The sequence below is a fragment of the Camelus ferus genome, chromosome 11 (assembly GCF_009834535.1).
Source record: "Camelus ferus isolate YT-003-E chromosome 11, BCGSAC_Cfer_1.0, whole genome shotgun sequence".
In the NCBI taxonomy this organism is placed as follows: Eukaryota; Metazoa; Chordata; class Mammalia; order Artiodactyla; family Camelidae; genus Camelus; species Camelus ferus.
The window spans coordinates 63,828,711-63,855,266 of NC_045706.1; the positions used below are offsets into that span (position 1 = coordinate 63,828,711).

General features: G+C 40.1%; 1 protein-coding gene and 1 long non-coding RNA gene across 4 annotated transcripts; both read left to right on the top strand.

Annotated features, from left to right (window-relative positions):
- The first annotated feature begins 3,386 nt into the window (after positions 1-3,386).
- LOC116667366 lies at positions 3,387-6,802 on the top strand. The gene is made up of 3 exons (XR_004324253.1): positions 3,387-3,548; positions 5,993-5,998; positions 6,791-6,802. It is a non-coding gene; the product is annotated as an uncharacterized LOC116667366 (long non-coding RNA).
- A 458-nt stretch (positions 6,803-7,260) lies between these two features.
- On the top strand, positions 7,261-12,130 carry ZNF32 (zinc finger protein 32). Of its 3 annotated transcripts, none has more exons than XM_032491749.1 (3): positions 7,261-7,389; positions 9,750-9,889; positions 11,147-12,130. In XM_032491749.1, the coding sequence occupies exons 2-3, from the start codon at positions 9,820-9,822 to the stop codon at positions 11,938-11,940; spliced, it is 864 nt and encodes a 287-aa protein (XP_032347640.1). In that variant the 5' UTR covers positions 7,261-7,389; positions 9,750-9,819; the 3' UTR covers positions 11,941-12,130. The 3 variants fall into 3 exon arrangements, with proteins under 3 accessions (XP_032347640.1, XP_032347642.1, XP_032347641.1); XM_032491751.1 differs by having other exon boundaries at positions 11,189-12,130; XM_032491750.1 differs by lacking the exon at positions 7,261-7,389 and adding an exon at positions 7,391-7,410.
- The last annotated feature ends 14,426 nt before the right edge of the window (positions 12,131-26,556 follow it).

Genomic DNA, 26,556 nt, shown 5'->3' on the forward strand with positions numbered 1-26,556 from the left:
GAACCTCTCTTCTAATCTAACACCGCTATTCTGGAAGGATTGTTTGCCCTCTTGGCGCACGGACAAGGGAGGGGCCAGTTAATTCTGCCTCCCGGGGTTTCTGAAGCACTTTCACCACGAGGAAGGGAAGCAAAACCCCTCCCTCTCCAATGTTAAAGTGGGCTGAAGGGACCTCAACAGCACTCTGACCTAGCTCAGACTGACCTGTCTGACCTGGTCAGAAATCCACTGCGTTTTCTTTCCCGGAAACTATACCAACTTAGCAATTCATGCTGTAAATTCCATGCCATTTTCTTCTCCCACCAGGACCCTAGAATCCTCATTTTGATGTTCCCTCCAACAGAAGTTCAGCAAACCAGAATCTCCTCGCTGTCTTCTGAAAGTAGCGTTTAAGCCTGAAGCAGGCTGGCTCTCCCCGCCACCTCACCTCCTCCACCCAGGGTCTGTCACTAAAATGAACAGCCCAGATCTCATCCAGGACTTCCCAGGAAAGGGAAGGATAAAGAAATTTTTAAATTACTATGCCCTCTAGTGGTCATAAGTGAAACCAAAGGCACCAAAATACCTATTATATTTCCCAAAGTTGAGTTTAATTGAGTATCATACTTGCTTATAATTTTACGACATAAATTATGTCTTTGCCATACTCCTTCTTAATTATAGTATTGTTTGTGCATATTGTTTTCCTTGATCAGATTTTTTTTAGTGAGTTGTGTTTTTTGAGGTTTATAATTTTCAGTTTTTGTGTTTTCTAATTTATTTCTCCTTGTCTTAATATTATTTTTGTCCTATACGTCTTGGAATCATGCTTTCCAAGAAATATAAATTGAATGTTTTCTTCTTTTTTTCCTTTACTGATGATAACGCACTTTATGTGAATTTTCTTTTGCTTTGATAAATATTACAGAATTTTATACACAGCATTGTCATTTAATAAACATTATGTTGCTATATTTTTTAGTTTCCCAGTTTAGCCAATTATTATTTGTGAAAGAATTCAGCAAGTCTTAATGACACAACTTTCTAATTCCTATAGAAACACTCATTGTAACTAGTTTTGCTAAATTGTGGAAAGGGGTTATAGCCTGTAAGATTTTTCTTTATTTTTTATAATGTATTGATTATCTTTATGTCATAATGAATTGTAATATTTTGTAAAGATTTCAGACCCTGGAAAGGATCTAAAGTTCAGATTCTATCAATTAATTCTGTTTATTGTTGTGTAATCTATACCTACCTTTTTACTTAATATAAACTGATTATTTTTTTTTACTTGAAGTATATAGTCAGTTTACAGCATTGTGTTAATTTCTGGTGTTCAGCATAGTGATTCATTTATACATATATACTCCTTTTCTTATTCTTTTTCATTATAGGTTAGGACAAGGTACTGAATATATACAGTAGCACCTTGCTGTTTATCTATTTTATATATCATTGTTAGTATCTGAAAATCCTGAACTCCCAGTTTATCCCTCCACCCCACCATTTCCCCCCTAGTAACTGTCTATGAGTTGTTTTCTATATCTATGAGTTTGTTTCTGTTTTGTAAATAAGTTCATTTGTATCTTTTTTTTTTTTTTTTGGTTTTGATTTCACATATAAGTGATATCATACGGTATTTTTCTTTCTCTTTCTGGCTTACTTCACTTAGTATGATGATCTCCAGGTCCATCCATGTTGCTGTAAATGGCATTATTTTATTCTTTTTATGGCTGAATAGTACTCCAATGCATATATATATATATATAAATATATATATATTTACTGCCACTTCTTTATCCAGTCATCTGTCAATGGACAGTTAGGCTGTTTCTATGTCTTGGCTATTGTAAACAGTGCTGCTGTGAACATTGGGGTGCATGTATCTTTTCAAACTAGAGTTTCCTCTGGATATATGCCCAGGAGTGAGATAGCTGGATAATATGGTAAATATATTTTTATAAACTGATGATAGTTAACAAGTTTCTAAATAGCACGTTTTGTCAAATATTCCTTAACCCTAAATGTTATGTCTTTATGTCAAATGTAACAAAATTCAGAAACTTTTAAAAGCATTGTCTTTAATATTGATTGTAATTTTTGTTAAATGCTGCATATATATATATATACATATATATATGTATATATATATATAGCCAATTTCTGCCAATGAAACAACGCTTTCTTAATACTACAGTTAATGTCAGTGCCTCTGCTCATGCTGGATAAAGCCTCTCTGGGTTACTCTGGTTCAGGTTCGCTTCCTGCAGTCCAGTGCACATCCCGTCAAGACAACCCAGTGAGTTGGAAGGAGCAACACGCTTGGAGTCAGACCTGGGCAGAATCCCAGATTGCCCACTTACTGTTTGTGAGACCCTGGGCACATGATGGACACCTCTCTAAGGTGGAGGGAATGGCAATGCCTACTACATCAGATGGTTGTGAGGATTAAATTATATACAATAAACAGAAATGTCAGCATAAACACATCTATTTTTAAGAGTGTTAGACTTGGAACTGTTCCCAAGTCCATTCTTGGGCGCTTTGGGGTATTCATTGTGACTTAGTATTTAGTGCGTATCTAATATGCACAATGAATTGTATTTTTGAGATAAATCAACATTTAGGAAACTATCCTGGAAATTCAGGGGAAAAAATCTCACACACTGTGGAATGATGGAGAGGAAGGGGTGGAGGAGGCAGAGCCAATCAATAGCTAGGGGTCAGACTAGGAGGACATCGTGTTTGGAGGTTTTGTATTATTTATTTACTTTTAAGCTTTTTTCACTTTTATTTTTTAAGCTTTTTGGTGGGGGGAAGTAACTAGGTTTGTCTAATTTTTCTTTTAATGGTGATATTGGGGATTGGAACCAGGATGTCTTGCATGCTAAGCACACGCTCTGCCGCTGAGCTGTACCCCACCCCCGGAGGACACAGCGTCTGACAGAACGTGGGAGGGGAGAGGGGATTCTTCGCCCTCGGAGGACACAGACTGGAGAAGTTGACAGTCCAAGCCCAACTTTGTACTATTCCTTGTCTGTTTCTTGTCTTTACATGAGTGAATGTGTTCTCATTTGCTTCCATCTTTGACTAAGATTAATCAGGAAAACAACCCAGTTTGATCCTAGGGCTGTCATTCTAAAATTCTTGGTTTTTATGTATACATATTATATATATAGCAATAAACATGCAAAACCTTATTTGCTCTTTACGGAAGTGCTAAGACTTTAATAATTTGGGGGCTTCTCTCAGCCCAGTTTCCCATCCCTTTGTCCCTTCCTATTCTTTTATTATTCAGTCTGTGATCATACATCCTAGTTAAAAATGATACTGTCTTACTACTCAGTCATAATAAAGAATAAAATAATGCCACTTGCGACAACATGGGTGGGCCTGGAGATGGTCATTCTAAGTGAAGTAAGTCAGAAAGAGAAAAATACTATAGATATCACTTATATGTGGAATCCAAAAAAAAAAAAAAGGGGACACAAATGAACTTACCTACAAAACAGAAACAGACTCACAGACATAGAGAACTAACTTATGGATACCAGGAGGGGAAGTAGGTGGAAAGGGGTAAATTGGGAATTCGAAATTTGCACCTCTTGAGGAGGGATGGAAATGTTAGCTCTCTTGATTGTGGTGGTGGTCTCACTGGTGTGTACATCTATCAAAATTCATCAAACTATACATCTGAAATATGTGTAGTTTACTGTACAGGAATCATACCACAATAAAGGTGTTAAAAAATAAATTAAAAAAATAAAAATAAAAATAAATGATAATGTCTTCTCTCCCAGTGTGTATGTGGTGTTGCATCCACTTCTCTTGGTCCATCAGATTTGTTAGTAATATACCCTCTCCTTTTGGGGGTCACTGATTTCTTTTAAGTCTGTTTCTGTTTGGTAAATAAGTTCATTTGTGTCCTTCTGCTCAATTTTGCTATGAACCCAAAACTGCTCTAAAAATAAAGTCTAATGTATTATGATGATAAAAAAGAAAAGAATGATTGTCTCAATTTCACATGGATGAAAATGTCCACTTCCCTATCCCCTTTGCAATATTTTGGCCATTCACTAGTTAGGAAAAATTTTTGTTTCAATTAGCACTTTTAAAAAATTAATAATGAGTCTGAGTATTTTTCCTTAATCCTATTGTGTGTGATTATGTGAGTTGCTACCCTTTGCCAAATTTCCATTGACATGTTTTCTTTTTCTTACTTATTTGTTTGGTCTCTTTAAATATGATAGATATTAATATTTTCCTAGCTTGTCATGTGTTAACTTCATTTATGGTGGCGTTCACCTAGAAATACTGGATTTTAACACAGTTAGATCCAGAAATCTTATTCTTCATTATCTCTGCCCTGTTACCATGGTTAGGAAAACTTTTCTTATGCCAAGATTATATAAATACTAACCCATACTTTTTTCTGGATTTGGGGTTTACATTTTACATTTAATCTATCTGGAGGCTATCTTGGCATAGGAGTTAAATAAACTTTTACCTTTATTCTTTTGCCAAATGGTTAGCCTTTTGTCAGAACATCAGTTATTGGATTCTCTGTCCTTCTGTAATGTTTTGAAATGCATGGGAAGTAACAGAATAGTCATTTGGCAAGTTTTCAAATAGACACTGCTGACACCCTCATCCAGCTCCCCTCCTTCTTGTTGAGTGTGTATCTTAAGATGCAAGCAAGCAACTTAAATGTCCATCCACAGACTGGATAAAGAAGTTGTGGTATATTTATACAATGGAATACTACACAGCCATAAAAAGAATAAAATAATGCCATTTGCAACAATATAGATGGACTTGGAGATCATCATTCTAAGTGAAGTAAGCCAGAAAGAGAAAGAAAAGTATCGTATGATATCACTCATATGTGGAATCTTAAAAAAAAAAAAAAAAAGAGGACAGTAATGAATTCATCTACAAAACAGAAACAGACTCACATAGTAAACAATCTTATGGTACTAGGGGAAAGGGGTGGGAAGAGATAAATTTGGGAGTTTGAGATTTGCAAATGTTACCACTATATATAAAAATAGATAAAAACAGATTTCTTCTCTATAGCACAAGGAACTATATTCAATATCTTATAATAACCTTTAATGAAAAAGAATGTGAAAATGATATATGCATATACATGCATCACTGGGACATTATCCTGTACACCAGAAATTGACACATTATAACTGATTATACTTCAAATAAATTAATAAATAAATAAAAATTAAGATGCAGGCAGTGGTTGAAGACTTGATCCCATGTAGGTAGGATCTGGGTAAAGACTAGTAAGTGTCTATCAAGGAGGTGGTTGGGTCTTATCTGGGTCTCATCAGTTCTATCCCTAACTGCTTTCTCCCTCACTTTCCATTCAGTGTGTCCACTCTTCTAAGACACCTTAACAGAATTCATGCAGATTTGCTGAGAAAGGTGACAACATTCCCCCTTTACAGTCACCTTTCCCACCAGAGCTGTGTCATTGACTTTCACAATGGAATCTGAAACATCATAACAACTACAGCTGATCCTGACCTCAACAGACCAGATAATGACCTCTAGGCACAGGGTGCTGTTTATCCGCAGGGGGAATGACACCCTGCCCGGAGGGTGACACATGCAGCCTCACTGACACAGCCTTGGGAGAGAAGGGAGCAGAGACCCTTCTACAGCACCATCCAATCAGATACAAGGACTGGCCTTGGCTGTGTGCCACCTGGGCTTTGAAAATTAAGCACCTGTGGCTGCTCTAGAAGGAAAGAAAGAGAGGTGATTGTGAGCCATCCTCTAATGCCCTACACCTTTCTCTCTGACTCTGGAATAAATAATGAAGGAAGCACCACAGACACCCCTGCATCCAGACTGAGGAGCCTTTCAGGAGTGGGGTCTTCAGAGCAGTTTCCCCTGCCCACTCCAGGACCTCTCTGTGAGATGGCCACTGGACTGGGTTTTGAGGAAGGTGATGTGTTTATCTTCTCAACTGTGTCACCTGCCTTCTTAGGAGAAGGGAGTATGTCTTGTTGACATTTATGTCCCCAACACCCAGCACAGTACCCGACATTTAAAATGGGCTCAGCACATACAGGTTCAATGAACTTAAGTAACACTGTGTTAGTAGTATGAGTAATAACTAACATTTAGGAATCAACTGATTATTTGCTTCTTCCCTGTATAAATTCCCTCTTGGAGACCAGGATCCTATAAAAATGCACTGGAAAGTGTGCTCGCTTCGGCAGCACATATACTAAAACATGCATTTGAAGGTGGCTTAAAGCATTTACAGAGCTTTTATCTCCTGGCTACTCAAAATTAACCTTGCCCCCTCCCAGTATCACACAACAGGGCCAAGGACTTGAGTGCCTGTGCTTGAGTGGCTCTTCAAAGAAGCCCCATGAAAAAAGAGCTCTTGCCCCATGTGCTGAGTGATTTTCACGGCTTACAATTTCTCAGTGCTTCAGACACATAGTTAAGAAAAACTCTAATTTATTATCCTAGAAAATACTGCTTTCTCTCTATAATTCATGGGGTACATGCAGAATGATTTTTTTCCGGTTCACTCACACAGCTTGCCTTTGCTCTGAAACAATAGGATAAGGGGTGGCCTGGCCTTGATCCTGGACCTTTCAAGAAGCCTTCACCTAGCCCCTGTAGCTGTCACCTGACGCTCTCCTGGGCTCCCCACCAGGTAAGAAGCCTGTCCAGAATCCTGAAGCTAGTCAGTGATGGAGCAGACATGCAAATTCTAGACAATTCCACACCTCATCTCTTATCCATTATTTCCGGTGCAAATTTTTACTAACAGGATCGGAAGAGCAAAGCATACGAGACATGAGTATCCTTCCACCCAGCCTCTCAAAATTCTCCTGTGGTGTTCCAAATTCTCAAAAGACTCCACTTGAAATTATTTGCCTCTTGCCTCGGAGCCCTGATTACAGACACTTAGTCTTTGCTTATGCAGTGACTTAACACAAACCCCTAAGAACCCACGGCTTTATCAACTGATTTCTTCCCAACTCTTTGTTTCCTTACTCGATGCCCGGCAAGAACCCTGGATCGCGGATTTCCTGGTTCAGCCGACGGCTTCACTAAACTGCCATCCCACGCCTTGATAATCTGAGCGGTCGTTTGGCGCTCTCGCTCCGCTCACAAGTCGGCACCCCTGACGCGGGGTCAAATGACGGCTGCCTGAGCGCCGAGCACCCGCCGAAACCCGCAGAGCCCGAGCTGCCGGTCGCGTCGTCGAACTACGTTTCCCACAGTGCTCGGGGAAGCCGGGCCTGCCGACGCCCGGGGTTCGGGCTCGCGCGGAGCCTCCTGGGAGTTGTAGTCCGGTCCGCTCGCGCCGGCGTTGCTGCGGGCTCGGCGCCGGCCTTTGTCTATCTGCGGGCGCCCGCCGCTGCGGTGAGTGAGGCCGCCTGCCGGGTCAGTGCGCCCCCGCGAGGCGCGGCCCCGCTGGCGGGTCTCCGCCCCCCAAGCCCCCGCGGCCCTGAGCGGGCCTGGCCACCCTGGACCCCCCAGGGCGGCCAGCCGCAAGGGCAGAGGTCTGCGGCCCGCAGAACCGGAGAGCGGGGTGCTCAGGCCCAGCACGCAGGGCGGGCTCGGGGAGGGGAGTGGGGGGCGGGGTGGGTACCTGAGGCGGGAGGCGAGGCCTGTTGGGAGGAGCAGGGGCCCCTCCGCCGCAGCGCAGGGCAGAGTGTGGAGGAAGGCGCCACACCTGGAGACGCGAGTTGGGGAGGCCATAGGGAGGTGTGCCCGGGGCCTGCGGTGAGGATGTCAGAAGATGGACAGGGGACAGTGCAGTCTCTCTTGGGAGAGAGAAAGGGAGAAAGGACAAACGCCTCTGGGTGGAGGATGGGAGAGGGCAAAGTGGATTCAGGTGTGCAGAGAAAATAATCACCCCCTACCCAGAATCTCCTGATCCTGAAAGCATCCCCCAGGAGGTTACCGAGACACCAAAGTTCCCACTGTTCTAGCCCTTTCCTTCTCACAACTCTCAATTCGAGGCCTTAAATCTGTAGGTCATGTCGGAGACCCTTCACGTTTGGTTCTTTTATCCTCCCAAGACTACTTGCTATTACACTGTTAAGAACCTTGTCATTAAGTGAGGAAACAGAATCCAGGTTGTTTGGTTACTTGCCTAGTGTCATTTGTGAGAAGGGAGGGGGTCATGAAGTTTCTCATGGCCTAAGTTGAGCTCTTCCCACCGGATATAATGGCCTTTCCGATAGGAATGGCGATATTCTCTACTCTACTATAAAGTGACTTTCTCCAAAATCTTCAGGAAATTGATTCCTCAGACTTGTGGAATCTAGGGAGAAAACTATGACAGCTTCCCTTTATTTATCAGGAAGCTTTTCTGAGACACAGCTGAGCTGTTACTTGTTGAATGTCTCACAGCATGTGGAGAGGCACAGCTGTAAATTCTACCCACACATTCTGACCAAACTCTATTTGCTGGACTCCCCAGGAACAGAGTCCAGCCTCAGGTAGCAGGTACCATATGCTTTCCACTGACTCTTGGTGGATGAGCCATTGTTGAGCAGTAACACCTTGTACTTACAAGGGAACATTCTGTAGTGTCCCGACCCTCGCTGACAGGGCATTGCTCTGTGGCTTGTACTCTAAACTGGAGCTGAGTCCTCCAAATAAGACTTTAAATGCCTCTCCAGTTGCCACAACATGTAGCAGGAAGTGCAGCTGCCAAGAAGACCAGGTACTTGGGTCAAAGAATTGTAGCATCACACTGCTATTTCAGTCAATCAGTAGCTAGCATTTTGATGGAACATAATAGAGGGAAACAAATAAACATTGAACTACTGCATAAATAAAGTATAAGAATTCAGTAATTAGGGTCCTGAAATAAGACTATTGCCCAAAAGATACAAAAATACAATATGGAGCAAGAGGATTCCTAGGATCTGACAGAGTGGTAAAGTCTGGTCAAGCCCTGTTCCATTCTTTATCATCATATAAGAATCTTACTAGGTCTCTAGTGATGAGAAAGTAGACAACTGTCTGGACATGGGCTTTGGATCCAGAAAGTTTTGGATTTGAACTTGCTTCACCTTGACTCCTTCTTGGCTCTGGGACTTGGGGCAAGGTCCCGGGTGGGGTACTTTCTCACCCTAGTTGGAGTCCTCGGGCTTGGTTTTAGAGTCTGAAGTAGGTCTTCTTCCAAGAATTGACAAGTATTTATACTTCCTCAGAACTGGTATTCTCGTATCTTGAAGAGTAGGAAAGAGGTGAGTCTTGAGTCTGGAGCCTCCTAAGTGCTGAAAGGTAATATGAAATCTCTTGTTCTGTCCTAATAACCTAGATGGGACTGGAGAGGAGATCTGGAGCCATTTCCATCAAAGAACCAATCATGAAAGCTGAAATGTTGGGGGTTTTTTAGATTCTGAATTTCTTTGGAGGATGAAATAGGCGGTTAGGTGGGGGAAGGAAGAGGAAGATTCCAGTCATGCCAAGGCTAAGGTGCAAATAGGAATGACCATTATCGTGGCACTGGCAGAAAGAGATACATGTTTGCTTTATGTCTTTTCTGCTTTCCCGCCTCCTGCTTCCTCCTGAACACGTTTGTATGTGGACATGGTACCGTTAGGCCCATTTCACAATTACATTATAGGTAATTGACATTACATTCACTCACACCCCACACTGGAGCTCCTGTTGATTTCATTCTTCTCAGTTATCAATTCTCCTGTCCTTTCCTGTTTGTTTTTGTCATCCTATATTGTTTTTGTTTGTTTTTTCCTCCCCAGGTTCTCAAGAACAGCCCATGGAAGAATCATATGAAGAAGTGGTGATTAAGGTCATTCAGCAGGAGTGGACATGTTTGGATTTCCAACAGCTACCCTGCTGGACTGTCATGGAAGATATGCTCAGAATGTAGCATTTTTCAGTGAGTCGGTTGATTGCTGGGATGCCCCCAGTTCACAATAATTGGTGTCCCTGTCCTCAGCACTGGTCAACAGGCTGAGGATGTAGAGAAGACATTCCTTTGGTGGAGCTCACCCTTTTGGGGGTGTCACAGGGAAAGCCTGCAAGCTGGAGTTAGAAGTAACAATAGAAACAGAGCAAGACAACAGTCTTGGTATGGAGGTAGTCTCTGAGAGAATGAATGAGAAGTTTTAAATCTCAGCACAATCACTGAATAAGAAAGGCTAAGGTAAAGCAAGGGACAAGGGGAAAATCTCCCTAGGATAACTCCAAGAAAACTATTATTAGTGATGAATGGACCCACGTTTAAAGTGCAGTAGGAGGCTCATATGCAGGGCAATATCGGAAAATATTGTCAATATCTGCACAGAAAGTGTTGAGAATAACTTCTCAAAACCAAAATTGATTTCAATTCCACCCTAGCATAGTAGATTGAAATAGTATGGCTTTTAAAGGGAAAAATTCCTTGGATCAGATTCTGCGATCACCCTGACTCGAACTGTGGTATCAAGACGAGTTATTTATGTTGCCTGAGCGCCAGGCTCTTTCATCCGTAGTCTGGGATGATAAGCTCTACCATGCAGGACTGCAGGGGTTAGAATTAAGAGATGTAAAGTGTAAGGACTCTGCTCCATATTTTCTGACCTCATGGAGCTTACTCCACTGTTAGGAGGGCAGCCTGAAGCACAGGTAGATTTCTTATGAAGCTAATGAAACTTAAATTTCAGGATCTTTCCCCTCCACTGGTCTCTTTAAGGCCCTAGACATACTTTGATACTTTTTCTTAATGGAACCCCTCCAAAATTTTAAAGCTTTGGGCCCTACACACCCTGGATCCGCACCTGTTTTGGAGTCAGACAAAATTTGGGTGTGGGGCTAAAGGGGATCTTGTACAGTTTTCTTAATTTTTCTCAGCCTGTTTTCTTATCTGTAAGATAGAGATAATCATGTCTGTCACACAAGACTATTTGGGAGGCTCAATTAAACTGAGTTTAGAGGCAGTGCACTGCTATGGAGTGTGCCTGGGTCTGAATCCCAGCTCTACGCTTACCTAGCTGTGTCATCTTTGACAACCTCCCTATACTTTGATTTCCTTATCTGTAGCACTCTCCTAAATTGTTTTCAGGATTAATTATTTATGCAAAGTTTATACTATAATGTCTGGCACACAATAGGCACTCAAAGCATTGTTTCTTTTTCCCCTGTTCTTCTCACTCAGCATATTGGTGCATCTTACATGACTTCCCTCTCATTTTACCAGATGTGATGACAGAAACCCACCACAAATATGATCACTCTGAGGCCACAGGATCCTCAAGCTGGGATTTCCAGAACTCTTTCAGAAGAGAGAAGCGGGAACAAAAATCCCCAGATTCTAAGACACTACAGGAAGATACACCTGGAGTGAGACAGAGGGTCTATGAGTGCCAGGAATGTGGAAAATCCTTCAGGCAAAAGGGTAGTCTAACATTACATGAGAGAATCCACACTGGGCAAAAGCCCTTTGAGTGTACCCATTGCGGAAAAAGCTTTAGGGCCAAAGGCAATCTCGTTACACATCAGCGGATACACACAGGAGAGAAGCCCTATCAGTGCAAGGAGTGTGGGAAAAGCTTCAGTCAACGAGGTAGTCTGGCGGTTCACGAAAGACTCCACACTGGACAGAAACCCTACGAGTGTGCCATTTGTCAGAGAAGCTTCAGGAATCAAAGTAACCTTGCTGTTCATAGAAGAGTTCACAGTGGCGAGAAGCCTTATAGATGTGATCAGTGTGGAAAAGCCTTCAGTCAGAAAGGAAGCCTAATTGTTCACATCAGAGTCCACACGGGCCTGAAACCCTATGCCTGCACACAATGCAGGAAGAGTTTCCACACCAGGGGGAATTGTATCCTGCATGGCAAAATCCACACGGGGGAGACACCCTACCTGTGCGGCCAGTGTGGGAAGAGCTTCACTCAGAGAGGGAGTCTGGCTGTGCACCAGCGAAGCTGCTCACAAAGGCTCACCCTGTAGCCACGCTCTTCAAAGGAAGTTCTTTTTATGAGTTAAAAGAGTATCAAATCCCCTGAGATCAAACAGCCTATCCAGCTTTATGGAATGAAAGGAGACTCTTCCAGAAAGACCATCACTGGGTAGAGCAAACTGACTTTTCTCCCTTCCCCCAAATGAGTATGAAAAATAAATGTCTTGTTTATTATCGTTATTATGTTTGGTTTATAATTTCTGTCAGTTTCTTTTGATGTCATTTCCCAAGGTACCTCCATTAATCTAGTACACAATTGGAGTTTTATGTAGGAGATGCAGATTTTAAATTTGCAGTTGACACCACCAGCCTTTTTAAACAAATCAACCAGTGAAAGAAGAGGTTGTGTGTGGGGCGGGGTCAGCCCCTTACCAATCCTGAGATTCCTTTCTTCTCTATGTGTTCAAATTAATCTCGTTTTGCATTCAAGACCACAAGGCAAAATTCATGGGGCAAGTCTAACTAAAATGCTCGTATTGAAGACTATTATCTGGATGATAGCCTCCAATAGCCTGTTGTAACAAATGACCCATGTTCATAACAGAGGCCCCAGACTTTCCTCACCAAAGTACGTTCCTTTCCAAGCCTGCACTGTGGCTTACTTCAGTCTTCCACTCCTAGCTGGGATAGAGATAACTTGCCAATAGCCAAGCAGCAGACAACTATCTACAACTTGGGGAGAGACACAATGTCTTTCACTCCCTTCAGCAACAGTAGCAATATCTCAGGATTAGAGTCACCTAATAAGGGCATAAGTGTTCTCATTACCAGGCTCAGATTTGTAGTCAGTAATGAAGTCCCAGTCTTCCAACACCACCATCCTCTTCCTCCTATACACATGCACACAGGAAGAAACTTGTAAGGATAATCCACTCTTAATAAGTTTTTATCTCTAGTGGATGAGATTTGAAGAACATTGGAGAAAAGCTGGTTTTAAGGCATAATTTCCATATTTTTTTAGCTTTAGTTCTCTCTCTAAATTTTCATTCTGAGCATTTATGTAATTAAAATGATGAATGATGGAGACAGAGTGGCTTTCTTGATAAGATGCCATTCCATTCTTTCTCTATCCTATAAGTTGTAGGTTTCTACAACTATAGACTCCTTCTAATAGACCTATAAACTGTAGGCTCCTCAATCCTATGAAGCTTGAGAGTAAATCTTTATATCAAATTTTATCAAAGAACTTTAGGCACAGAAACACTTTAGAAACATTATGGATTTGAACAGTAATACAATATTGCTCCCAAAGGTACTGTGATGATCCTTAAAGATGCCTATAAGAATGTTCATATCATCCTCATTCATAGTAGTCATAAACTGGAAATAACCCAAGTGTCCAATGACAGGCAAGGTAATAAACTGTCATAGTCATATAATAAAATTCAACTCAGCAATAAAAAAAGAACAAACAACATGCAATAATACTGATGAATCTCAAAGACTTGTGTTGAGTGAAAGAACCCAAACACACACACACAAATAGTATTAATTCCATTTATATGACCACAGAACAGGAAAAACTAATCTGCAGTAATAGATATCAAATAGTAGTTGCCTCTGTGGAAGTGAGGGGAGGGGACTGACTTGGAAGAGGCACAAGGCAACCTTACAGAGCAAACAAATGCCCTATCCCTTTCTTCAGGTAGTGGGTGCGTGGGTCTATACAGGTGTCAAAAGTGAGTGAACTCAACACTTACAATCTAAGCATGTTACCATATGTAAAGTATACTTTATATGTAAAGTATATTATATGTAAAGTTTAAATAACAATGAGGTAGTTAGAAATACTGCCCACAAGTTCTTTAACACTCATCCCATGACGGGGTCTATGTCTCCTCCCCTTGAATCTAGGCAGGCTTGTGACTGCTTCAAACAATGAAACATGGTAGAAGTGATGCTACATGACTTCCAGGAATAGGTCTAAAAAGCCCTTTAAAAGTCTGCAAGGTTTCTGCCTGATTCTCAGGACACTTGATCTGGAGAAAATCAGCTGCCAAGTAAAAATGTGATTATCTTAAGGCCACTCTGCCTGACAAACAGCATGTAAGTACTCCAGTTGACAGGTTCACCTGGGCTCCCAACAGATCCTCAGCATCGACTCCCAGCCATGTGAGTGAGCCATTGTAGGTGCCCAGCCCAGTGGAACCTTCAGGTGACTATAGCCCCAGGTGACGTCTAATGAAAACTTTATGAGAAGCCCCCAAGTTAGAACTGCCTTCCCAAATTCCCAACACACAAGATCACAAGAAAAATTAAAGGTTTTTTTCTATACCACTAAATTTTCAAGTTATTTGCTATACAGCAATAATACTTAGAATATATCATAAAAATATATATATTTTTTAAGGATGAGCTATTTTGAAAAGAAAAGGAAAAATCAGCAGGAGCAATTTGATAATCACTGTTTAAATAAAAACAGGGAATTATAATTTACGGTTCACAAGAAAGCTTAAGGTTTAAAAATAAATTTTGTCAAAATTCCTTTGACAAAACAGGTGGCAGAGTCTAGGTTAGCTACCCCAGATGCAATGCAAGTTACAAAATAAGGAAGTAGCTGCTGGTCTCCAGCAGCCCTGGACTACAAGAAATGTATACATATGTGTTTGTGTGTGTGTGTGTGTGTGTGTATTAGAATCCTGGTTCTGCAGAAAAGCATGAGTAAAGAGTACATCGGTTAGAAATATAAAGTATCTTTAAAAATATTATTCCTATTTTCTATATGTATATTATTAATTTTCTTTACAGACAGCTCACAGCTTATATTAAAATAATAACAAAAGAGAGTTCTGGTTCCAGATGGCAAAGTAGGAAGACCCTGAACTTCCCCCCATGAACAAACAGAATCTCCATCTACATACAGAACAATTTCCTCTGGTGGGGGTGAGGGTGAGGGTACTAAAAACTAGCTGAGCAACTCCAACACATCAGGCAAATGAGAAAAAAAAAAAAAAACTTACTCTGAAGCAGGTAGGAGAGGGTAAGAAATAATCCATAAACCCACCATCAGCACTGTAACCCACTATTGGAAATAAACACAAAACCCAGAGCTTCTCTCTGAGGAGTGAAGCATCTGAACCCCACATGAGGTGCCCCAAACTTAAGACCTGCACCTGAGAGATGATCTTCCCCCAAAACACCTAGCTTTGAAAATCAACAGAGTTTGTGTCCATGAGACCAACAAGGCTATAAAGAAATGAGAAATGGCTCTTAACGGGCTGAAATACTTAGATTCACACCACAGACCAGCTCAGAAGCAGCCAATTGAGAGGCGCCCAGATTTTATATGAAAGGGGCAAATTTGCTTATGGTAAAGCGTTGACCTGAGGAGCAGGCATCTAATTTAATACACATAGAGTGCACTGCAAAGCTGTTCCTGACCTTTCTGATTAAGTCGTGGCAAAGCACAAGACATCTGTTAACTGATTTACATTTTACATAAAGAGAAACCATATTGTTAATGGGGCATGAAGACTTCCCACCATGGAAGTCTAAAACAGTTCCATTTTTGCACTCTGTATGGACGATGAAGGGTACAGCCTTCTAATAATCTCCCTAAAAGACATGCAGCCTCATTGTAGAGCAGTTCTTCAATCAGAACAGAGGACTCCAGAGCTAAGGGAGAGCACGGTGATTAGAGGTCATCAGAGAATCGAAATATTGTGGTCCAGTATTATAAGGTGCCTAGTACAGTGACCACTAGCGTATGTGACTATTTAGTTTAAAACAGTTAAAATGTAGATCGTGAGTCACATATCAACATTTTAGATGCTTAGTTGCCACATGTGGTTAGTAGCTACCAAATCGGACACTGCTGCTCTGGACCATTTTCTGCTGATTCTGCTTGACTCAGGGATAATATGTGGAGTGTCTGTAGGAAGTAATCGAGTGTATTTCCATTACTGAGTATTTCAATAAATGATATTTCCACATTAGGCTGTATTTGTTGAGTGGCATAGACAGTTCAGTTATACTCTTTGCACTTATGTCCATAATTGTTTTACGTTTCAGACCATTCTTGCTTCTTCCTTTCCACTTGCCTTAATACCCTTTGGTAAAGGACACAGTGAACTAATTATAATCAAACAATGACTGTCTTCTGTGCTGCTGTCTCATGATCACTGTTGACCATTCTCTCAGATCTCGTCTGCTCTGTGCTTGTAGCTGGGGAGCACCTGTGGAACCCCAGAGTCTGTCTGTCCTGTGCACCTCACTGCTGGTCCCCTGTGTGTAACCTGTCCAAAAATGTATCAACACAACAGATCCAAAATGGGAGTACTCGTGTTCCTTTCTTCTCTATCAAATGTGAACACTGCTTAGCCAGTCAACCAGCTGATAACCAGCAGGTCCAAACCACTCCTTGTCTTAGTCTCCTGTCCATCCAGTTAGTCATCCCATTCTTGTTTCTTTTAAACTCTTAATATTTCTTGAATCTGTCTTTTCTGGCTCATCCTTGATGTCCACTATAGCTTAATTTTCTCTTTTTTGTTCCAGTGTGTTTGGTTCTGTTTTCTAGAATCTCAACATAATTTTCAATAATGTCTAAAGTGTTCAGCTAATGTTTCCTCCAATTCATTGACTTCCAGCCGAGGACAGGGTAGAGTCCAAGATCCTGTGACACTCAGGGCTGCTGCTGATGCAGTGATGTCCTGTTTCCCATCCTTAAATACCTACCATGGATGGTCTGCTATTTACCAGTGTATTACTGAGCAGTCGTGATATGTTTTTCCTGTGGATTGCCTTGTTTATATTTTTCCCATTTTCCCCATTTTTTGTGACCTTATAAGAATCTATCATGTAATTTAGATAGAATCCGTTATCTCTTCTTTATGTTGTAAATACATTTTGCCACCATGACCCTTGTTTTTAAAAAAGGATATTCTTTCTCTAATAATAAAATTTTAAATTGTGATGTACTGAGTGGATTTTTAAAACTTCTTTATAAGAAGCCGTTTGCCTTGACAAGAGTAAGATGATGAGTCCTTGACATATTAATCACAGTTATTTAAAATGCCAACATCCGTGTCATAGCAGAGTCTGCTTCTGATTCCTTTTTCCTTCTGAGTGTATTTTTCCTTGCTCATTGGCATATCTTGTAGTTTTTTTTTGAAAGCTGGAAAGGTACCTGTAATAGAGGTCAACAGCCTTCAGTGCGAGGATTTATGTTATTCTGACGTAGGAGCTGGGCTTTGCTTACTGTTCATTGTAGCTGTAGGCGCCAGAACCTTCAGTTCCTTCTGGCGTTTAATTTTGTCTCCCCTCTTGCCTTAAGAACCCGCCTCAGTGAGAGCCTGCCTTGCAGCTCCTTCAGCTGAGATGCACTGTCACTATGCAGAGTCCCGTGGGCGTGGGCATGAAGTGTGGAGGAGGGAAACATTCTAGAATTGCATGATTAAGCCTCAGTTTTCTAGTGGGCTGAGATCCGTGGGGCTGCGATTGTCACAAGCGTTTCTTCAGTGGTATAGCTTTTCCCCCGCCTCCTACTCCCTTCCCTGGCTGAGAGTGCCCACTCTCTTTCCTTGAACCCTAAATTTTCTGAACTTATGTCATGATTGATTCTCTTCTGTCTGTCCCTTTGATTTACCAGAACCCTTACTACGTACATGTTAGGGCTTCTGGACCCGTCAGCCAGGACCTTTGTCTTTGAGTACTAAGTACTTAGCTTGGGCTTCTTGTCTCAGGACTCTGGTGCCTCCTAAAGGGAGGCAGTCATTGTGCTTTTCATGATCTAGGCTGTGTGTTTCCTGAGCGCGCTGACAGACAGACTGGTAGGGTCCCTTGGCAGGTGTCTCCCAAGCAGATAGTGGAGGCCAAGTGAGTTTCCACCTTCGTGGTGGCTAATAAGCTGGAAGCCTGTTACTTTTTCATATGTGCAGGAAGGAAGGCTGGACTTCCACATGCATGTGGGTGTCTATCTTTAATTTTATGTTCTAGAAGATTGCACCATATTTCACTTATGTTCATTCTATATCAAGTCTTCAGTTAATAGTTTAGATTTTGGTTTTTACAATTCACTAGTCAAGTTTTTGTTTGACGGTTAATAGATTTATTGAAATTAAATGTTACTAGCAGTATGGCTATTTTAGGTTTATATTGATATGCTTATTCATTTTCCAGTTGGGTTAAATTTCAGAAGGTTGCTATTCTTTTTTCTCCTTAGTTTTATTGAGAAAAATTCACATGCATCATTGTATAATTTTAAGGTGTACAGCATGGTGGTTTGATTTACATATATTGTGAAATGATTATCAGAATAGGTTCAGGTAACATCCATCATCTCATATAGCTACAAGGATAAGGAAAGAAAGAAGAAAAGAAAAAAAGAAAACAAAATATTCTCCTTTGATGAGAACTCTTAGGATTTACTCCCTTAACAACTTCCCTGTATATCACACAGCAGTGTTAACTATAGTCATCATGTTGTGCATTACATCCCCAGTACTGATGTACCTTTTGACAACCTTCCCCCAGTTCCCTCTCCCTCCACTCCCTGTCTCAGGTAATCACAAATCTGATCTCTTTTCCATGAATTTCATCTTTTTTTTCCCTTAGATTCCACATGTAAGTGAGATCATACAGTATCCTTCTCTGTCTGACTTATTTCACTTTGCTTAATGCCTTCAAAATCCATTCATGTTGTTGCTGCAAATAGTAGGATTTCCCCATCTTCTGTTGTTGAATATTCCACGGTATATATGTGCCACATCTTCTTTATCCATTCATCCACTGAAGGACATGTAGGTTGTTTCCATGTCTCTCTTATTGTTAATAATGTTGCTATAAACATGAGGTGCAGATATCTTTTCGAGTTAGTATCTTCCTTTCCCTTAGATATATTCTCAGAAGTAAAACTGCTGGATCATATGGTAGTTCTATTTTTAATTTTTTCAGGATCCTTTATACTATTTTCCATAGTGGCTGTACAAATGTACATTCCTACCAACAGTACACAGGGTTCCCCTTTCTCCACATCCATGCCAGCATTTATCATCTCTTGTCTTTTTGATGATGGCCATTCTAACAGACATGAGGTGATATCTCATTGTGGTTTTAATTTGCATTTCCCTAATGACCAGTGATGTAGAGCATCTTTTCATTTACCTGTTGGTCTTTCATACATCTTCTTTGGAGAAATGTCTGGTCAAGTCCTTTGCCCATTTCAAAGTTGAGCTTTTGGGTTTCTTGGTTGTTACTGTTTCGTTTTGTTTTGTTTTGCTATTGAGTTCTTTGAGTACTTTATGTATTTTGGATATTAACCCCTTATCAGATATGGTTTGCAAATGGTTTTCCAATTCCATAGGTTATCTTTTCATTTTATTGATGTTTCTTTTTTTGTACAGGACCTTTTTAGTTTGAGGGAGTCCCACTTGTTTATTTTTTATTTTGTTCCTTGTGCTTTACGTGTCATATTCAAAAAATCAATACCAAGACCCGTGTCAAGGAGCTTTATTTCTGTGTTTTCTTCTAGGGCTTTCGCAGTTTTATGAAGTCAAGTTTTGGTAATTTTGAGAATTATTTCTTGTTCTCTGATGGCCCCTGTGATTGATGTCACTTCTTAGGCAGTTTTCTTTCAACTATGTTAAGAGTTATATGTTACATGTTAATTTGGAATTAAAACCAGATATCCTTCAACTTCTTGCTGTGATTTTGTTTTATCCATGTTCAGTTGTTTTGATTATTCTGGTTCTTACATTGTACCCTTGGTTTTTCTAAAAATATCTCTGCTTCTTCATTTTCTATTCATTTTCCATAGGTGAAGAGCTATGTATTTAATGTAGATTCCTAATTTTATTTTTCCTTTTGGATAATTTTTTCTTCATTTTTCAAGGCCTATTCTTCCGGGCTCCAGTGTGGGGTTCCCTTACATCCTGTACTTGTAGTTTGACCTCCTCAGTCTCTTTCCTTGTGGGCCATCTGATTCATTGCTTGTTTCACTTCTCACCAAAATGCCAATGACTCCTCAGTCCTCACCTTCATTCTGGCCTTCCCTTCTTAGATTCAGAGCCACACATCCTGTTGCCTCCAGGAGATCTCCATCTGCCTGTTCCACAGATACTTCAAGCAGAACATACCCAGGACCTCTCTAGGTCTTATTTCTGCCCAAGGTCTTTCTCTCTGCTTCCTAGTATTTGCACATGGCACTAGGATTTACTTGGATGCTCATAAAGATAATTTGGGTGGCAATTTTCCCATTTTCCTTTTGCACCTTGAATGTGGGACCAAACTATCTCAATGTCTTATTTTGTAGGGTCACTTATTTCAGGAGTTGGCAAAACTATAAGAAGCTACATAGCAAATATTTTAGGCTTTGTGGCCAAGAGATAAAATCTAGAGTGCTACATAGATACTTATCAAACAAGAGAGAAAACAAATTTCCACCAATTTTCTGTTGATAAAATTTGAAATATTAAAATGTTGAGTGTAGTGTTTCATAATACAGGTCCAGTAATAAGAAGAATGGAGTTCTTTGTGGGTGGATAACACTTTGCTTAATTGTGATTCTTTGTTATTGTTTCATATCATAGAAATCTATTACAGGAGGGGTTGCACCAGGATGGTGGAGTACAGAGACTCACAGCTCACCCTCTCCCACAAATACAGCAAGAATTACATCTACAAATCCACTGAATCACACAGAACACCTACTGAACTCTGGCAGAGTGCCTCTCCCTTCGAAATACAGGAGGATACTCACAAATCTGGTTAAAAAAAAAAATTGGTGAAGGACCAGTCCTGCAGGGAGGGAGCAGCATAGAAAGAAAGGTACCCTCACGCTGGGATATTCCCTCTCTAGCTGGAAGTTCAGCAGGAGCAGAAGTGGAGTTTCTAAGGCTACAATGAGAAAGTGGCAACCCACTGTCAGACAGAACTAAGGGAAACTGACACAAAGGGTCCCTGTGATCTCTAGCCCTGGATAGGAGCCAGCAGGGATGAGCCAGGACTGACTGTTGGAGATCAGTGAGGAGCCCAGGCAGAGGGCTGGGGCCCACTGCATAGAGGCAGACTCAGGGGACTAGAGAGAGGAGTGAGCTCTGGTTGGCAGTGTGTGCAGAACAGAACAGCCTGGGACCCCTATAAAATAAGGTGGTGTCGGGGGGGGCACAACACAGCCACACCATAGCTGCTTTCTCCACTTGGCTCCATTGTTAGTGTTTTCTCACAAGAAGAGAGATAAGGCTTGGTCATCACCATTACTGCTGCACAGAGGCGGGGCTGAAAGCTGAATCCATACCCAGCAGCCCTGCAACTGCACAGATGGGACTGAGATTTGTTTACAGCCACAGGCAGAGAGGGTGAATTTGCTGTCTCTGGACCCTTTGTGGACCCACGCCTCTGGGATGAACAGGCAGTGCGCTAAGTTCTGACTCACAGTGGGGGTGCTTATGGGTATTTACAAGAGGCCTACTTACTGTATCTGTATGCAGAGGCAGGGCTGGGGTCTGCACTGACAATGTGGCACATCACAGATTCATGTGTGATGGCAAACTTGCTATGGCAGGTCCTAACACCTGACATTGGCAGATCTGCACTGGTGGTTCCTGGGGCTCAGAGGCTGGGGAACACCAGAGTAGGTGGCCAACATTCCTGCAGCTAAGGCAGGGATAAAGGCAGTGACAAAGGCAGTGTCAACAAAGAATACTCTGCAAGCCCACATAACAAATGACAACACCACAGAGGGCATTTCCCAGTGAACATCTCCTGCCTACTCTTCTTCCCAGCTGAAGCATTCCAACCCAGTCTACTACACACCACAGCTCAGAAACAGATCTAGAAGCCTCTATTCCAGAAACAGTGGAGCAGACCAGGCCCCTGTCAAGGCTGTGACAACTACAGAACAAAACAGGAGGCCCAGCTCAACAACAAAAACCAGGGCAGGCTCTGAGCACCACAACACCAACCACACTCCTAATTAAAGGGATACCAGACAATACTCACAGAAGAACGACATGGCAACCATCCATACTAAGAACAGCCATAGCAACTAATGTATCAGATGCACAGTCTACACAGGAATGTTCCCACTTTAAATAAGAGCAAACAAACAAAAAATAAAACAGTACTTCAATACCACAGTAGATAACTGATACTCCAAATTACATAGACCCAGAGTTATATAAGTAAAATGAAGAAGCAGAGGAGCCACCCCCAATTAAAAGAACAAGAGAAATCCCCTGAAAGAATGATCAATGAAATAAATCTCGATAGTCTACTACATCATGACTTCAAAAAGGGAATGATAAAAGCAGTGAAGGGACTAAAAGAGACTATCAAAAGAAACAGAGAATACTTTAAAAAGGAAATTGAAACTATAAAGAAGAGCCAATTAAAAACAGAAAACTCAATTGCTGAGATAAGAGCTGGGTGAAAGGTAGTCAAAAGCAGACTAGATAACAAAGAGGAATGAATAAGTGACTTAGAAGACAGGAGTCTAAGACTAACAGAAGACTAATCCAATCAGAACAGCAGACAGAAAATCAAGTAAAAACCAATGTAAGCAATATAAGGGACCTATGGGGTAATACAAAGCATGCCAACCTATGCATAATAGGGGTCCCAGAAAGAGAAGAAAGAGAAAAGGGGATTGAAAAGGTATTTGAAGAAATCGTGACAGAAAACTTTCCAAACCTCAAGAAGGAATCAGATATCTAAGTACAGGAGGCACAGAGAGGCCCAAACAAGAAGAATCCACAGACCTATACCAACACATATTATAATTAAGATGGCCAAAGTTAAAGATAAAAAAATGATTCTAAATGCAGCAAGAGAAAACCAGTTACTTACAAGGGAACCCCCATAAGGCTTTCAGCTGATTTCTCTACAAAAGCACTGCTAGCCAGAAGGGAGTGGCAAGATATATTCAAAGTCCTGAATGAGAAAAAGCTGCAAACTAGAATATTCTAACCAGCAAGATTATTCTTTAGAGTAGAAGGAGAGATAAAGAATTTCAGATACAAGCAAAAAATAAAGAATTCAGCTATACTAAACCTATGCTAAAAAAAAAGATATTGAAAGGTATACTCTAAATAGGAAAGAGACAGGAGACTATACAAATGAGAAAACCATAATTGCAAATATGATAATTACAATGAGTTGCAAGAGAATAAACATGAAGATGTAAAAAAATTAATAAATAAAAATAAAGAATATCAAAATCATAAAAGGTGGGAGAGGGAGCAAGAAAATATAGATTTTTTTCTCTCTCTCCCTCTTTTTTTTTTTTTTTTGTTCTTTTTAGGATGTGTTTGAGTCTACCTGATGATCAGTCTAAAGCAAACAGATATAGTAAAGGGTTAACATACCTGGAAAACAGGGTAACCATAAATCAAAAGCATACAATAGAGTCACAAAAAACAAAAAGAAACCAAGCAAATACAAAAGAAAATAATCAAACCACAAAAAGAAAAAGAAAAGGGAAATAAAGGAACAAAGAAGAAATATCAAATCAAATGGAAAACAAAGTTCAAAATGGCTATAAACACACATCTATCAATAATTACTATAAATGTCAATGGGCTCAATGCTCCAATCAAAGGCATAAAGTGGCAGATTGGCTAATAAAACAAAAGCCTACAAAATGCTGCCTACAAGAGACCAACTTTAGAGTGAAGGAAACACATAGATTGAAAGTGAGAGGATGGAAATAGATATTTCATGCTAATGGAAATGACAAGGAAGCAGGAGTAGCAATACTCATATCAGACAAAACAGATTTTAAAACAAAGGCCACAAAGAGACACAAAGAAGGACACTATATAATGATTAAAGGAGCAATACAAGATGAAGATATTACACTCATTAACATATATGCACCCAAAATAGGAGCATCTAAATATATAAAACAGATGCTAGCAGACATAAATAGAGAAATTGATGGGAATACAATAATAGTAGGAGACTTTAACACCCCACTAACATCATTGGACTGGTCTTCCCGACACAAAATCAAAATGGCAATGGAGAGACTAAATGACACAATAGAACACTTGGACTTGGTTGATATATTTAGGATATTACATCCCCCAAAAAACAGAATATGCATTCTTTTTAAGTGCACATGGAACAGTCTCTAGAAGGAACAACAAACTCAGGCACTAAAGAAGCCTCAAAAACTTAAGAGGATAGACATTATTCCACGTGTCTTCTCTGACCATAATGGCATGAAACTAGAAATCAATCACAGAAAAACAAATTTAAAAATGACAGCATGGAGACTAAATGACATGCTACTAAAAAATGAATGGTTCAACAATGAAATCAAAGAAGAAATCAAAAAATACCTTGAGAAAAACGACAATGAAAATACAACCACACAAAATCTATGGGATGCAGCAAAAGCAGTCCTAAGAGGGAAGTACATAGCAATACAAGTCTTCCTCAAAAAAAGAAGAACAACCTCAAATAACCAACCTAGCCTACCAGCTAAAAGAATTAGAAAAAGAAGAACAATCAAAACCTAAAGTCAGCAGAAGGAAAGAAATAATAAAGTTCAGGGAGGAAATAAATAAATTAGAGATTAAAAAATAGAAAAAAATCAATCAAACCAAGAGCTGGTTTTTTGAAAGAGTAAACAAAATCAACAAACTTCTGGCCAGGCTCACCAAAAAGAAAAGAGAGAACACACAAATAAACAAAACAAGAAATGAAAATGGAAAAATTACAACCAACACCACAGGAATACAAAAAATCATAAGAGAATACTATGAACAACTATATGGCAACAAATTGGACAAGTTAGAATAAATGGACAAGTTTCTAGAAACATACAGTCCATCAAGACTGAATCAAGAAGAAACAGACTTGAACAGACCAATCACTAGAAGTGAAATAAAATCAGCAATAAAAAAACATCCCTGCAAACAAAAGTCCGGGACCAGATGGCTTCACTGGAGAATTCTATCAAACATTCAAAGAACAGCTCATACTAATCCTTCTCAAATTCTTCCAAATGATCGAAGCTAAGGGAATATTCCCAAACTCATTCTATGAGGCCACTATCACCCTGATACCAAAGCCAGACAAAGACACTACCAAAAAAGAAAGCTACAGGCCAATATCATTGATGAACATAGATGCAAAAAATCCTCAACAAAATATTAGCAAATAGAATTCAACAACACATAAAAAAGATCATACATCATCATCAAGTTGGCTTCATCCTAGTGACACAAGGATGGTTCAACATTTGCAAATCAATCAATGTGATACACCACATCAACAAGAGAAAGGGCAAAAATCATATGATCATCTCAGTAGATGCAGAAAAAGCATTTGATAAAATTCAACACATACTTATGACAAAAACTCTTACCAAATGGGAATAGAGGGAACATATCTTAACATAATAAAAGCTATGTATGACAAACTTACAGCCAGCATAGTACTCAATGGTGAAAAGCTGCAAGCCTTTCCACTAAAATCTGGAACAAGACAAGGATGCCCACTCTCAGCACTTCTATTCAATATAGTATTGGAAGTCACAGCCATAGCAATTAGACAAGAATAAGAAATAAAGGGGATCCAAATTGGAAGAGAAGAGGTAAAATTGTCAATATACGTGGATAACATTGTATTGTATATAGAAAACACTTAAGGCTCCACACAACAAGTTCTAGAGCTGATAAAATAATTCGGCAAGGCAGCAGGCTACAAGATCAGCATACAGAAATCAGTGGCATTTCCTAACATTAACAATGAAATTTCAGAAAAGGAAAGTAAAGAAATAATTCCTTTTAAAATTGCATCCAAAAAAACTAAAATACTTAGGAATAAGTCTGAACAAGGAAATCAAAGACTTATGTATGGAGAATTACAAAATGCTGAGTAAGGAAATTAAAGATGACTCAAAGAAATGGAAAGATACCATGTTCTAGGACAGTAAGAATTAGCATTGTTAAAATGGCCATACTACCCAAAGCTATCTACAGATTTAATGCAATCTCTATCAGATTACCCAGGACATTTTTTTTACAGAACTAGAACAAATCATACTAAAATTTATATGGAATCACAAAATACCTAGAATTGCCAAAGCATTACTGAAGAAAAAGAATGAGGCTGGAGGAACAACCCTCCCAGACTTCAGACACTGCTACAGAGCTACAGTCATTGAAACAGCATGATATTGGTACAAAAACAGACATATGGATCAATGGAACAGATTAGAGAGCCCAGAAATGAATCCACAAACTTTTGGTCAATTAACTTTTGACAAAGGAGGCAGAGAACATACAATGGAATAAAGACAATCTCTTCAGCAAATGGTGGGGAAACTGAACAACTGCATGTAAATCAATGAAGTTAGAGTATTCCCTCACATCATACACAAAAATAAACTTGAAATGACTTAAATTAAAGATTTAAAAATAAGACAAGACACAATAAACCTCCTAGAAGAAAACATAGGCAAAACATTATTTGACATACACCTCAGCAATGTTTTCCTAGGGCAGTCAACCCAAGCAATAGAAATAAAAGCAAAAATAAACAAATGGGACCTAATTAAACTTACAAGCTTTTGCACAGCAAAGGAAACCATAAGCAAAACAAAATGACAACACGCAGAATGGGAGAAAATAATTGCAAAAGATGAGCCTGATAAGGGCTTA

What these genes read in the sequence shown, in the direction of transcription:
- ZNF32 (XM_032491749.1), top strand. Translation starts at nt 9,820, where the DNA reads ATGTTTGGATTTCCAACAGCTACCCTGCTGGACTGTCATGGAAGATAT. An exon ending in TCAGAATGTAGCATTTTTCA is followed by an intron (nt 9,890 to 11,146) that starts GTGAGTCGGTTG and finishes CTTCTCACTCAG; the next exon opens with CATATTGGTGCATCTTACAT.